The 15,651-nt window shown below is 34.1% G+C and overlaps 1 protein-coding gene across 6 annotated transcripts in view; it reads left to right on the plus strand.

Annotated features, from left to right (window-relative positions):
• The window catches only part of LOC138327951 (cGMP-dependent 3',5'-cyclic phosphodiesterase-like), a 115,369-nt gene that overhangs the window by 76,213 nt on the left and 23,505 nt on the right, over positions 1 to 15,651 (plus strand). For 2 of the 6 annotated variants that reach the window (XM_069274458.1, XM_069274454.1), the window contains exons 11-18: positions 1,593 to 1,613; positions 2,750 to 2,818; positions 7,394 to 7,524; positions 7,873 to 7,984; positions 8,225 to 8,264; positions 10,799 to 10,862; positions 12,408 to 12,489; positions 13,250 to 13,310. In XM_069274458.1, coding sequence (XP_069130559.1) covers positions 1,593 to 1,613; positions 2,750 to 2,818; positions 7,394 to 7,524; positions 7,873 to 7,984; positions 8,225 to 8,264; positions 10,799 to 10,862; positions 12,408 to 12,489; positions 13,250 to 13,310 — 580 coding nt within the window. The other 4 variants (XM_069274457.1, XM_069274456.1, XM_069274453.1 and 1 more) reach the window with 2 other exon arrangements.

Raw genomic sequence — 15,651 nt, forward strand, 5'->3', positions numbered from 1 at the left:
TGTCATGCTGCCGATCTGAAGAGTTACAACTCGAGCAAAAGATGTTACTATCAGCTGCAAAGATTATCACATCATCAGATGCGACAAATGCAGGGAATGCATTTACTTGTCCGGAGAATATCTTTGGCTGTGCTAAAAAAAGACACACAAGTAATTGATTGATTTCATCGAAGTAGCCTTGTGATAATAGACGAAGTGTTACTTGTGCCTGACTGTACGGTATTGCTGGAGATTGTAACTCCTAATTCCTCCACATCACGAACCTTCGAGGATCTCTAATTGTTTCTAACATTGGATTACTGTTGTAAATCAGGACACAATAAAATACATGATGTAAATGTACTTGGAAATGAATTAACTGCATTTTTCAGAATTGACCTTAGATTGAAATAAAATGTTAATTATTAAAGCTGCAGAATCAGATGAAAATACAAAACCCTGTTATATCGCCACCCGCTTTACCGCCAAACCCGCTTATTGCCACAAATTTATTCAGAACGGATTTCCCTCCATACAAATACACCGGTTATACCGCCAAACCGCCTACCGCCATCTGCCATAACATTCTTGTAACAAATGATTAAAATAACACTATAATGACCTCGTTAATATCGCCGAATTCTATTAATAGGGACCCATATTTTCGTAAGGTGCCCATGCCAACTGCCTACTGACAGGTAATCAGCTACACACACTATCACCGTGTGTACGACTGTGTGCACACAGTGAAATCAATGAACCATGGGTAGACCTTTGTTATTTTTTTACTGCTAGGTATCGCAAGTTGTGGTTAATAAAACTCACTTCTGTACATGTGTTTAACTAACTATTAATTGTTTATTGACAGAAAGGAACCCACAAGGCTGTTTCTCCATACTGCCCTCCGTTTATATTGGATCATAAATTGCAACTTGTAATTTTAAGTGCGATATAAATATTATGTACATTCAAAAGAATCCTCGGTTTCACATCGTCATCTGAGTGCTGTTTTTTTACTGGAGTACCTGTTTTGATATTTGCAGAAATGTGCGTGGAAGTGAGGTCATGACCGCACTGCGCTTGTTCAGAACTTCTATACTTCATTTCTGGGCGGGATTTCCCGGGATAAAAATATCATGTAACCGAGAAAATCCCTGCTAGCAGGAAATTACGGCACAGTACTTGGTAACACAAAAGCTGACATATTTATTGAATGACAGCACAACACCGAAAAACCGACTTGAGTGGGTCACAGCATGATTAGATTATCATGGGTTTCAAATCTGATGCACCACCAAACTCGATATATCGCCAAATTCTAGGGAAACAGAATTCGAAGGTGGTGATATAACTGGGTTTTACTGTATTATAATCTGATTATTTAATTATTTTATTGCAAGAACATAACCCAAATAAAATATATATCATTAACGTTTGATCCCATCCAACTGAATGGGTATTTTATCAGTAAATGTATTATAATTATAATTTAGGATATTGATAATATGGGTTTTCCCACCTTTTTCCCCTTTTCTTATATAGATGAAAAATATATTGTGTATAAATTTTTGTGATACATCATATCTAAATTGCTTTAATGATATTCAATACAGTTACTAATTTCTGACAAAATGGTAAGTTTGTGCAAAGTGCTGGTTGTGTTTGTCCTTTAAGGGTTCATTTCCTTAATTCTAACATTACACATACTTTGAATTGTGTTAGAGTAACATTTAGATGTGCCACTCCTTAAAATAAGCATGCACTGCTGGTTTTCTTCCTCAACCAATAATGATTTCGCTGTTATTTTAGATACATTCATCAAAGTGAATTTCCCCCTTTTTGTTTCCTTTTTGCACTTGCTGAAAAAAAATCTACCAATTTTTCAGGGTTTTAAGCAATTTCATCATTTTTTTTCCCTTTTAAACTTTTTTATGGAAGTGTTGTGATTAGATTTAATGATAGTGTGATTTGTTTATTGAGGGAATGTGGCCAGTACTGCTGTGGTTTGTTGTGATCACTTTCTGTCTGTTTTTACATTGTTTGGTTCTCTAACGATAAATTTCACATCTTCTACAATATTTTTAACAGTACCATATACCTATTACAGATGTGGGGAGTGGCTTCTAATTCTTAAATTCTAGATTGGTGAATTAATGTTGAATTTTAATTCTGTAAAAAATATTGATAACTGACAGTCTGATAAAATTTATAGATGACATCAATTCAGGGATGTGATTCATCCTCTTCTCCTCTTATTCAGAACAATATATTTGTATATGAGAAACAAATTATGGCCGATGTGATCTGAAACATCATTAAATGACCTTTTTAGACACTAGGGGAGGGTTTCCTCTTATTAGTCGAGAGAATTACTTCCCTTTACTGATAGGATCAATCACATCCCTCCATCATCAAATAAACAATTTTCTCCTTATTTGGTAAAGTATTTTTTTTTTTTTTTTTTAATTCCGTTGAAAACCAGAGAAACAGTTTGTGTTACATTTATATTACAACACATGTTTACAAAGTTTAGGGGAAGTGCTGGTGTTTTGGTCTATATAAATATACTTTCTCTATCCTTTGATGAAATAATTACCATCATTTGATTGCTTTAATAGACTAATGCAGTAAATAAATCAATAAGTCAGTTTCCTGATCTGACAGAAATTCAAATCAATATGGCTGGCGATGCTTCACTAAATGTGTAGATGTCAATGAAATTTTTAGCCTGATTTCAAGTGTAACGATGATTTATATTTATGTATTTCAGGGTGAAACAAGTACTTTCTCCACTGTTTTGGAAACCAAAGATCCACTTCGCCTAGAGAATATAAGTGAAGTAAGTCTATAGATAGCAATAATAAAGTGATTGATCATTACTGATGCTATGATCACACAGTCATAGAAATGTACTTGTCCCACATGATGGTTAATAAATTCTTGTTCTTCAGTCTGCTCATATCATACCAACCAATTCTATTTTAAGGATTGTATCATTTGTGTAAATAGGATAATAAATTTAGTTATTCACAGTAATACGCTGAAAAATCAATGCCGTCAGATAAAACTTGGGTCCAATGAATGTGAATATTATTAGTTATCACTTTATGATAAAAGTTCCTGATATCTGTCTTAACTGCTCATGCAAGAACACATAAACTCTGTAATTGTCTTTTTTGAAGAGATTCTAGTACCAGTGTCGTGTAGGTCGTCTGTAGCTTTGCACGACTTCTATTGAATTAAAATTCAGGCAATTGAAAGTAAATTTAGTGAAATTGGTTGTGGTTAGTTGTGGTTATAGTGTTTATTGTTTGTTTTCTCATAATTAGTAGAAGTCTTTATGTTTGTGTATACCCTTAAGTAGAATTATTTACAAGATAATGGCATCTTTCATCAAGTCTTTACTGGATTATTGTTTAAGTTGTGTTCCATGCTACCGTTTCCCTCGGGGACATCGTTTCGGCTGAAATTGAGATGTGGATACTTGAGGGTATTGGAGAGATGCACAAGCTTACTATAGTAGACGAGACTTAATGGTCTCGTGGTGTTACTAAACAGAATCGTTTCTATTTTGGTGACGTTATCATCGTTAGATTCTGCTGGTTATTGTCATCTTTATCTGTTAATGGAGATGTGAGCCGTAGCCTCGTATAAAAGAGCACTATTTAAAGCTTTTACAGATCCTATAAGGGGACTCAGATATGTCTAGCCTGTCATAGCTGGAAACAATTTGTATAAATTTAGTCTGCCATTATCACATATATTTCTATTTTGTGTCTGTGAGCTGGGTTCATTGACGTTTCATATAAGACCATCGTTCGGTAGCAAAGTCAGATGTGGAGTCATCATCACACTTAAGTTCTTTCTACCTGACATAAACTATTCAGTTGCAGTTGAGTTTTTGGCTGCTACTTATTTAATTATTTAGTTGAATGGTGAATCTTAAAAAAGAGTCAAATCTGTAAAGACTACCAAGATCTACAAAAAGTGGTCTTTATATATACAGGTAAAACTGTCTTCAAATTGACCATTCTTGTTCTCATGTGCAACTTATAATCAAGAAATTACGGTAGTGGCCAGGTCCTCTGAGCTCTACCGATTGGTCTACTTGGTCACTGTTGATTTATCCAGTCCACTCACACTACATGTACATTTCTCCCTTCTTTCACCTAGTCTTTTCCCATGTAAACACAACAACTTATAAATTTGCATATTCCTTGCTCAGCATGTTCACAATACTTGAAGCAGGGGTTGGCAAGCTTGCCAATTTTGTAACAAGAGAGGTGAAAAGTGGCGGCCAGATCAAGTTTGCCGAACAGAAGCCAGATGCTCTACTAATGGCTACCTGGTCACCGAAGATCAACCCAATGTAATTCTGCTACACAACAATAAGATGATAAGTCTAGAATCAAATAGTGACATGTTTCAGTAACTCTATGCCTGTGATATTTTAAACACCAACGTAGCTTTCAGTAAAGAATATCTCTACATCTAAGCTTATATTTTCAAATAGTTCTATTATTTTTGTTTTGCCTGTACGAAGTTATCAAGAAAATTTGAATGGTTGCCTTGCATGCAATTGCAATTGGTCAGGCTATTGTAGATTCAAAGTTGAGATTGCTTTTCTCATGATTTGTAGTTTGTTTTAGAGCTTTCTTTTTCATGCCAAGTTTTGCTACAGTACAGGGGTAAAAGGAAAGGTAACATAGATATTCATATTGGTATGAAGAGAAAAGGGAAAGAAACATACAAAAGCTAATTATGTTTTGCATAGAACAAATAATGAATACATCTACATGACAACAGGCAGCATGCTGCCATTTGCGTCTCTAGCATGATCATTAGTTACTGTGTGTCATGGGTTAAACAATGCATCATGATGACGTTCGTCACATTTTTTCTGACCCTAAACTTTGGTTAAGTTAATCAGTCTTTATGTCAATAGAATCTCTCTTATCCCCACTAAGATTGTGTAATGCTACAGTCTAGTAAATCAATACAAACATTTCAGCTAAATACATTTACACACAATCAGGCTTGTGGCTCTAAATGTCAGAGACCCTCCACCTGGAAATCATCTTAATTAGGATGGTGTTGTGTTACTGTACTGTGTTCCTAGATATTTCTACAACATCCTTAAATTCATACAGTTTACCAAATTGTCTGTGCTTTTGTTGAAGAACAGGGGAACATACACATGATTTCTGTCCATTGCCCTGACCAGGAATCAAATCTTTGTCTCTGGTGTGAAAACTATGGCTATACCGACTGAGCCAAAGAAAGAGACTATCTAACACTATGTACAAACCACACTGACCCACTCCTTATACACTTAAATTAATGGTGGTTGTACACTAAAGCCTGTCATAATGTGACCACCTCCTTTATAAACCACCTCAGCACCTTCTAAAAGATTCACTGAAAATGACTATAAGTGGTTTTTATTAGCCCACCATCAACAGATGGTGGGCTATTCAAATTGCTTTTTGTCTGTGATCCGTCGTCCGTCCGTCCGTCCGTCCTTCCGTCCTTCTGTCCTTCCGTCCTTCTGTCCTTCCATTCGTTAACAATTCTTGTTACCGCTATTTCTCAGAAAGTACTGAATTGATGTTTCTCAAATTTCATATGTAGGTTTCCCTAGGGCCCTAGTTGTGCATATTGTATTTTGGGACCAATCGGTTAACAAGATGGCTGCCAGACCGCCATCTTGGATTTTGATAGTTTAAAGTTTGTTACCGCTATTTCTCAGAAAGTACCAAAAGAATTCTTCTCAAATTTCATGTACAGGTTTGCCTAGGGCCCTAGTTGTGCATATTGCATTTTGGGACTGATTGATAAACAAGATGGCCGACAGGCCGCCATCTTGGATTTTGACAATTGAAGTTTGTTACCGCTATTTCTCAGAAAGCACTGAAGGGATCTGTCTCAAATTGCATGTGCAGGTTCCCCTAGGGGCCTAGTTGAGCATATTGCATTTTGGGACGGATTGATGGACAAGATGGCCGACAGGCGGCCATCTTGGATTTTGATAGTTAAAGCTTGTTACCACTATTTCTCAGAAAGTACTCACGGGATCTGTATCAAATTGCATGTGCATGTTCCCCTAGGAGTCTAATTGTGCATATTGCATTTTCGGACCAATCGGTGTATAAGATGGCCGACAGGACGCCATCTTGGATTTTGATAGTTGAAGCTTGTTACCACTATTTCTTAGAAAGTACTGAAGGGATCTGTCTCAAATTTCATGTGCAGGTTCTCCTAGGTCAATGGTTATGCATATTGCATTTTGGTACTGATCGGTGAACAAGATGGCCGACAGGACGCCATCTTGGATTTTGACAATTGAATGTTTTTTTCCGCTATGTCTAAGAATGTACTGAAGGGATCTGTCTCAAATTGTATGTGCAGGTTCTTCTAGGGGTCTAGTTGTGCATATTGCATTTTAGGACCGATCGGTGAATAAGATGGCCGACAGGTAGCCATCTTGGATTTTGATAATTGAAGTTTGTTACTGTTATATATCTCAGAAAGTAGTCAAAGGATCTTTCTCAAATTATGTAGTAAAAGCTTGAAAAGCAGAGAAAAGTTTCCTCTTTCCTTTGTCAGACAAAGATCTTTCTTAGGTGGGCGCCAAGATCCCTCTGGGATCTCTTGTTATTATTGAGATCCTTTATGTATTAAATAATTTAGGGTGTACGTCATTTAGGAATGCAGTAAGTTTTCACGGTTGTTATAAAATCAGAAATATCAACAGCAACACAACAGCACTGTTTGTGTGGTATTTATGTTTATATTTAAGCAATTTCTATTCAAAAATCTGAAGTACATTGCATAGTATTGATATTGGCACATACCTTAAAGGTTATAGAGGTCAAATGTGTTTTAGACCGTTAGAAAGAAAAAGAAATCAGCTGATGATAGGTCATGCCTCTAGTTATATGATATCTGGTCAGTTAGCTAGGTATCATACAGAGTTGTACAACATACTGCTTAATTGATTCATGAGGATTAAAGTACTTGTTTCATTTATAACCGAGCCAAAAGAACTTGATATTTATCTGTTTTATTCATTTAACGTCATATTAACAGCCACCCAAAGTTATTTAAGGATGTGCCAGGTTTATTGGTGGAGAAAAGCAGGAGTACTCGAAGAAAAAACACCAATCAGAGGCCAGTACCCGGCAGCTGCCTCACTTGGTATTCAAACTCGTGACCCGGATTTGGAGGGTTGTAGTAATATTTTGAGACATTTTAACCAATAGGCCACTTTGCTCTCTGATATTAATCCATATAATATAATCATGCACAGTTTCTGATCTTCCAGACAATCCAATGGTCATCCATCACCAAATCATCATGAAACTTAAGCTAACCAAATGTCAGCAGGCCATTAATAGACAAATTAATATTACAGGAAAAAAAGAAGGAGATGGAAGATTTACTAGGTCGGAGTCTTCAGTCCCTGGTGTGTGTTCCTGTGTCCAGTCGTAACTATGATGGTCTTGTCGCAATTGCATGTGTCGCCAACAAGTTTGGTGCAGACAGGTTAGTCTGAAGATCATAATCTGTGGTATAGATGTAAAAATCAGATATTCATGGTACCACAACTAAAATTAAAACAAGAAGAAGATAATAAGCTTAAATTAATATAAAAATACATACTCTAGATTTGAAGATAAGATTGTAAGAGTTCTAAAGCTCTTAATCAGAGAACTTCGTGTCAAAAATAAGCATACTTTTCCAATATTTGTTTTTTAACTTAATCATTATCATAAATCCAACTTCAACATAATTATATGTATTAGTGTCAAAGATAGTATAAGAGTTTCTTTGAATGAAAACTTTCAGTAGGATCATTAAAGCATTCCAATATTTTACATATTTTGTTTACAGTTTTACCAGTGATGATGTTGAGACAGTACAAACCTGTTTTAAATACACTGCAGCCATCTTAACTAATACTTTAGCATTCCAAAATGAACGAAAACTTAAAAAACAAACACAGGTACGTTTCCTTTCATTTTAAAACAGATAAATGGGAGTGATCAGAAACAGATATTTTTTTTTAAAGAACTATAATTGTTTTTGTCATGAAACCATAATTTTTTAAAAGATGTTATCAATGAAAAAATTAAAAAAAAAAAAAAAAAAATTAAACTGCTGTAATTAAGCTTATGTAGTTATTTGAAATGTCATTATGAGGTACTGTATTAAATACTATATTTATTTTATATGTTTTAAACAGGCCATGTTAGAAGTAGCCAAGAATCTGTTTACCCACCTAGGTGAGTTATCTTCTGTCCATTACAAGGGTCTGGATGACTTCCCTTTAATACCTAGTCATGGGGTTGGGGTTAGTGTCCGTAGTTATTCTTACGCTGACCGTATGAAACAAGAATGTGATCATCTTACTACTCAATTCAGGCCAGCCAGTGCCTCGCTACAACATAACAACTCCGCGAGAATTGCTACGCGAAACCTCGACAAGGAGATCCAACAACAGGGAATACTGGCTGGAAAATTGACTGGTTATTATGATATGGAAAGTGAAGGTCATTTGTCTCAGGAGAAGGTTAAAGTTTATCAAGTTCACCCAAAACTTAAATCACCAGAGCATAAACAAGAAAGAAAGAACGGCGACAAAAGTAGCCCCCAAAAGGAGAATGTGTCTCCATACAAACTACCGGAAAGTAGACGACACGATTTGATCAGTTCAGAAAGTGAAGATCATTTACCATCATTGAATTCACCATGTCAATTATCTGATATGACAAGCATGTTTGTTTTGATGAACACTTCTGGTAGGCAATACATAGCAGAAGAAAAAGAAGTGCCGGACAAATATCCACATTCTGACAATATTGTGTGTAACACACAACTTCAGTATTGTGTACCAGAATGCTGGACTAGCCCGTCCCCAGCTGTCCAGTTAACTAGTCGTATAAAGTCAAAGGATCAGCAATCTGCTGACTGTCAAGGCTCTGGACACCCATACAGGGAAGGTGTGGGAACTGAAGAGGAAGATTGTGGTAGTGCATCCTCTAGTGTTTACACTATCGCTGAATCACTGGGAGATGTTAATGATTGTGAGGATGACTCAAAGAATTTGTCTGCAGACAGCACAGACCATACAAAATCCACAGGAGGGCTTCTTTATCAGACTGTGGTTGAAGCTTTCAAAGATGCTGGAAATGATTCATTCCGTTCCACACACTCTGCAGACATATCTAAGGAAAGTACCTGTGGCATTTTGGATACAACTTTAAACGCACAGACAGAGCATGAATCTCGTCAATGTTTAGAGTCTAACTTCAGCAGTAACTCGGGTCCAAAGACAAACGCTCAAGGTTCTGCAGATATTGTTTCTGCATCCCCAACATCATGCTCACCTGACTCAATCTCCCCAACAAGTCTTTATGTCCCCAGTGAAAACTCCTCAGAGATGTTTACCTGTGTGGAATTTGATGCCTCTGATTTGAACAAGGATGTAAGTGAGTTCAGTTCGGGATCGGATGTAGAAGAGATTCCCTTGGATTGTCCCCAGCAGTCTTTCCATGACGCCTGGACCGGCAGCAGTGTTGAGATTCGTGCATGCCGCTCCATGCCTCTCAGTTCACAGATGCACAATATAGAAGGGTATGGAATGGATTTAAACCAGATTATTGATGCATGGGGCTCTAATCCAAGGGTCTCATCAAGTGACCCTGCCATTCGCCACTTTGAGCTGATAGAAGAAAACACGGAAAGCAAACCATTCTTGAATTATGCCTTTTGCAGAGGCTGTTCTGAAGACTCAAGGCCACAACATGTCCCTACCTCAAACCTTGGTCTGGTCAGAAGTCTTGACCACATTGGGATTAGTCCATCTGAGTCCAAACTTTGTGACCATATGATCTTGGTGGAAGACACAGAGTCCAGGGTGAGCCATACATACCTATTTTCCTCTGACTCGCTGATGTCCACTTCTTCTGAAGATATGCCTGAGGAGTCCGGCGACTTCTCAACAAGGTCACCTTGCCGGCCCTCAAGATTGTCTAAAATTGATAACGATAATATGAATATACTTAGATTACAGGCCCCCAGTACTGAAGCTTTACCCATTACAAGAAGTAGGTCTGCATGTGCAGTTAACATATTTGGGTTATTGAGGTTATATCTCACCTTCAATGTTCTACCTGATACATTGTAGACAAGCTCTTTCACTTTCAATATTAAAACATTATGAAATGTTTCATAGAAAGAGCATGTGATTCCAAAGTAACAAGTAAAAAGCTTCTGTACCACTCATCAAAATGCACTTGAAAGTTGGAATTGCTTGCCTTGTGTATAAAGGGTAGTGACAAATTTAGAGATTCTTTACAAAGTTAAGTTTTTGTATTGATTTAAATGTTTGTTATTATATTTTGTTGGTGTTGAATTTGCATTGTTAACAGTTTGATTAGAGTTTTATAATGTTTACTATTTGTTTGTTTCTAATTTTGTTGAAATTGTTTGCCCTAGGTGCAAACTAGGTTTAAAATGAGAATTCAAATTATTTATTCTTTGACCAACTTTGCCATGGATAATAATCACAATGCTTATAATACCTATTTGGAGGAATTATCTCTACATAAAATAACGAACAGGCATAAAATGAGAAATTTTCCTTTAATTTTTTTACAGTGAATGCAGCCAACTATTGAAAAATATGTGTCATTTTAACTTCAATTTTTCCAATCTTATATCAAGAATATTATTGATTAAATACCATTTACAATGATGTCAGAAATGATGAATATTTGGACACATTACATTGATCATGTTCTGCTCTTCCTTGCAGATGACTTAACGAAACTTCTACGAGAAATTATGCAAGAAGCTAGGAATTTAACACAAGCAGAGAGGTAAGACTTTAGAGCATGTGTCGTAATAAGACTCTCAGAAAGACATTTCCCATCTTAACTAGGATAAACCCAAACACCAATGAAAGTTTGTAGTACACAACACTAGCGCCTTCAGGTTACCACAGCCAACATGTTATTGATTTCACAGGAATCGTCAGGGTGTTTAATTTTAATCTCAAGTATTGCTTTGATGGATTGTGTAGCTTCAGAAAGGGTTTTATTTTCTGCGGTCTCAAAATAAAACAAGACTTGTTTGATTAAGAGGTTTTTCTTGTCCATATATTTAATTCGATCCTGCTTGATCATTATCAGATGACATCAATGCGTACCTATTGAAATATACTGTTGTATTACTTTGATGTGTGTAAGGTATTATTCTTATGGTTTTCTAAGAGACCCAAGAAGTTGAAGATTTTTTTATATTTTTTTTTCAAATAGACCAATAGATGTTTGGTATTCTGTGATGATATGAAGTGTATTGTATTTTATAGATGTTTGGTATTCTGTGATGATACGAAGTGTATTGTATTTTATAGATGTTTGGTATTCTGTGATGATATGAAGTGTATTGTATTTTATAGATGTTTGGTATTCTGTGATGATATGAAGTGTATTGTATTTTATAGATGTTTGGTATTCTGTGATGATATGAAGTGTATTGTATTTTATAGATGTTTGGTATTCTGTGATGATATGAAGTGTATTGTATTTTATAGATGTTTGGTATTCTGTGATGATATGAAGTGTATTGTATTTTATAGATGTTTGGATTCGTTTGGTATTCTGTGATGATATGAATTTATGTATTTTATAGATGTTTGGTATTCTGTGATGATATAAGTGTATTGTATTTTATAGATGTTTGTATTCTGTGATGATATAAAAGTTTGGTATTGTAAGTGTATGTTATAGATGTTTGGTATTCTGTGATGATATGAAGTGTATGTATTTAATTTGGTATTTGTTTGGTATTCTGTGTGATAAATGATGATATGAAGTGTATTGTATTTTATAGATGTTTGGTATTCTGTATGATATGAAGTGATGTGTATTTTATAGATGTTTGGTATTCTGTGATGATATATAAAGTGTTTTGTATTTTATAGATGTTTGTATTCTGTAATGATATGAAGTGTATTGACTTTATAGATGTTTGGTATTCTGTGATGATATGAAGTGTATTGTACTTTATAGATGTTTGGTATTCTGTGATGATATAAAGTGTATTGTATTTTATAGATGTTTGGTATTCTGTGATGATATGAAGTGTATTGTATTTTATAGATGTTTGGTTTCTGTTGATATAAGTGTATTGTATTTTTAGATGTTTGTATCTGTAATGATATGAAGTGTATTGTATTTTATAGATGTTTGTATTCTGTGATGATATAAGTGTATTGTATTTTATAGATGTTTGGTATTCTGTGATGATATGAAGTGTATTGTATTTTATAGATGTTTGGTATTCTGTGATGATATGAAGTGTATTGTATTTTATAGATGTTTGGTATTCTGTGATGATATGAAGTGTATTCTATTTTACAGATGCTCTGTATTCTTGATAGATGAAGAAACGGAAGAGCTAGTAGCCAAAGTGTTTGATGGAATCACTACCAATGATAAGGAGGTACAGCATAGTTAACTTTCCATTGCACATTGTAAATGTTCTCCAAGATCTCAAATCTTATACAATTCTATTGAATAAGAAATAAAATCTTTAGTCAAAGAAAAAACAATTCTATTGAATAAGAAATAAAATCTTTAGTCAAAGAAAGCTCCACTAGCTGCTCAACATCAAGTCAGCTAAAGGTCAAGGACATAGAAGCCTGAAGTTGAAGGACATAGAAGCCAAGCGTTTGGTTTTATGTCTTATATGCTATATGCATAGTGGAAAGAAAGAAAAAAACATAACATGGAAGTGTCATATATAGTTTTTAATGTCATCTGATTCAGTGAAAGCAGAAGTCTTTCAGAGGCTGTACATGTTAAATAGATGGAGCTATGATTTGGTCTGTAATTCCTGAAATAGACATTATCAAGGCTATTATTTTTTCATTGTTGCATAACTGAAAATCACCTCACTTCTATAATCTGTTCATTCTGAACAAGATTTCATTACATTTGCTTGTTCCATGTTCAATCTTTTCTCATTATATGTTGGTGGTCATTGATAAGTGTAGTGTGAAATCTCACCTTTGGATGTATGCATGCCACCTAATTGTTTTCTAGTACATTGTTCCAGTATCATATCAATTGCAATCTGGACACCAAATGCCTGTTTGCTTTATTTGCCTGTGGTAAAATATTTACAGAAAAATTCAATACTTTTGATATTGGTAAAATATTTACAGAAAAATTCAATACTTTTGATATTGGTGTGAATTCAGGTTCAATCAGAGATCCGAATGCCAATAATTCAGGGAATAGCAGGGCATGTAGCTACAACAGGTTAGTATCAGGAATGTCTTTATTATCTCCCTGTTATAAAGTCAATTGAATCTTTTACACATCTATCCAATAAATATGGATTGTCCACATGGAGGTCCATTCCTCAGCCGCTGTTACCTGAGATCTATACTACATAATAACATTAATGTAGAAAGCTTGTATCTGCAGGCGATTACTTCTAATTACTTTTACTTGTGCTGGTATTTGGTCAATTGATTTTTTGATGGGAAAATAGAAACATTATGTTTAAAATATGTTTAGTCCATTTCTGGTAGATTAACATCATGTTTCATTATAAAGTCCATATCTGGTAGATTAACATCATGTTTCATATTATAAAGTCCATACCTGGTAGATTAACATCATGTTTCATATTATAAAGTCCATATCTGGTAATTAACATCAGTTTCATATTATACAGTCCATACTGGTAGATTAACATCATGTTTCATATTATAAAGTCCATACCTGGTAGATTAACATCATGTTTCATATTATAAAGTCCATACCTGGTAGATTAACATCATGTTTCATATTATAAAGTCCATACCTGGTAGATTAACATCATGTTTCATATTATAAAGTCCATATCTGGTAGATTAACATCATGTTTCATATTATAAAGTCCATACTGGTAGATTAACATCATGTTTCATATTAAAAGTCCATATCTGGTAGATTAACATCATGTTTCATATTATAAAGTCCATATCTGGTAGATTAACATCATGTTTCATATTATAAAGTCCATATCTGGTAGATTAACATCATGTTTCATATTATAAAGTCCATATCTGGTAGATTAACATCATGTTCATACATATTATAAAGTCCATACCTGGTAGATTAACATCATGTTTCATATTATAAAGTCCATACTGTAGATTAACATCATGTTTCATATTATAAAGTCCATATCTGGTAGATTAACATCATGTTTCATATTATAAAGTCCATATCTGGTAGATTAACATCATGTTTCATATTATAAAGTCCATACCTGGTAGATTAACATCATGTTTCTAAAGTCCATATCTTAACATCATGTTTCATATTATAAAGTCCATATCTGGTAGATTAACATCATGTTTCATATTATAAAGTCCATATCTGGTAGATTAACATCATGTTTCATATTATAAAGTCCATATCTGGTAGATTAACATCATGTTTCATATTATAAAGTCCATATCTGGTAGATTAACATCATGTTTCATATTATAAAGTCCATATCTGGTAGATTAACATCATGTTTCATATTATAAAGTCCTATATCTGGTAGATTAACATCATGTTTCATATTATAAAGTCCATATCTGGTAGATTTAACATAAAGTCATGTTTCATATTATAAAGTCCATATCTGGTAGATTAACATCATGTTTCATATTATAAAGTCCATATCTGGTAGATTAACATCATGTTTCATACTGTAAAGTCCATACCTGGTAGATTAACATCATGTTTCATATTATAAAGTCCATACCTGGTAGATTAACATCATGTTTCATATTATAAAGTCCATATCTGGTAGATTAACATCATGTTTCATATTATAAAGTCCATATCTGGTAGATTAACATCATGTTTCATATTATAAAGTCCATACCTGGTAGATTAACATCATGTTTCATATTATAAAGTCCATATCTGGTAGATTAACATCATGTTTCATATTATAAAGTCCATATCTGGTAGATTAACATCATGTTTCATATTATAAAGTCCATATCTGGTAGATTAACATCATGTTTCATACTGTAAAGTCCATATCTGGTAGATTAACATCATGTTTCATATTATAAAGTCCATATCTGGTAGATTAACATCATGTTTCATATTATAAAGTCCATATCTGGTAGATTAACATCATGTTTCATATATAAAGTCATATTATTAACAATGTTTCATATTATAAAGTCAATCTGGTAGATTAACATCATGTTTCATATTATAAAGTCCATATCTGGTAGATTAACATCATGTTTCATATTATAAAGTCCATATCCTGGTTTCATATTAACATCATGTTTCATATTATAAAGTCCATATCTGGTAGATTAACATCATGTTTCATATTATAAAGTCCATATCTGGTAGATTAACATCATGTTTCATATTATAAAGTCCATACCTGGTAGATTAACATCATGTTTCATATTATAAAGTCCATATCTGGTAGATTAACATCATGTTTCATATTATAAAGTCCATATACCTGGTAGATTAACATCATGTTTCATATTATAAAGTCCATATCTGGTAGATTAACATCATGTTTCATATTATAAAGTCCATATCTGGTAGATTAACATCATGTTTCATATTATAAAGTCCATAT

Source organism: Argopecten irradians, chromosome 7 (assembly GCF_041381155.1).
Source record: "Argopecten irradians isolate NY chromosome 7, Ai_NY, whole genome shotgun sequence".
Lineage (NCBI taxonomy): Eukaryota > Metazoa > Mollusca > Bivalvia > Pectinida > Pectinidae > Argopecten > Argopecten irradians.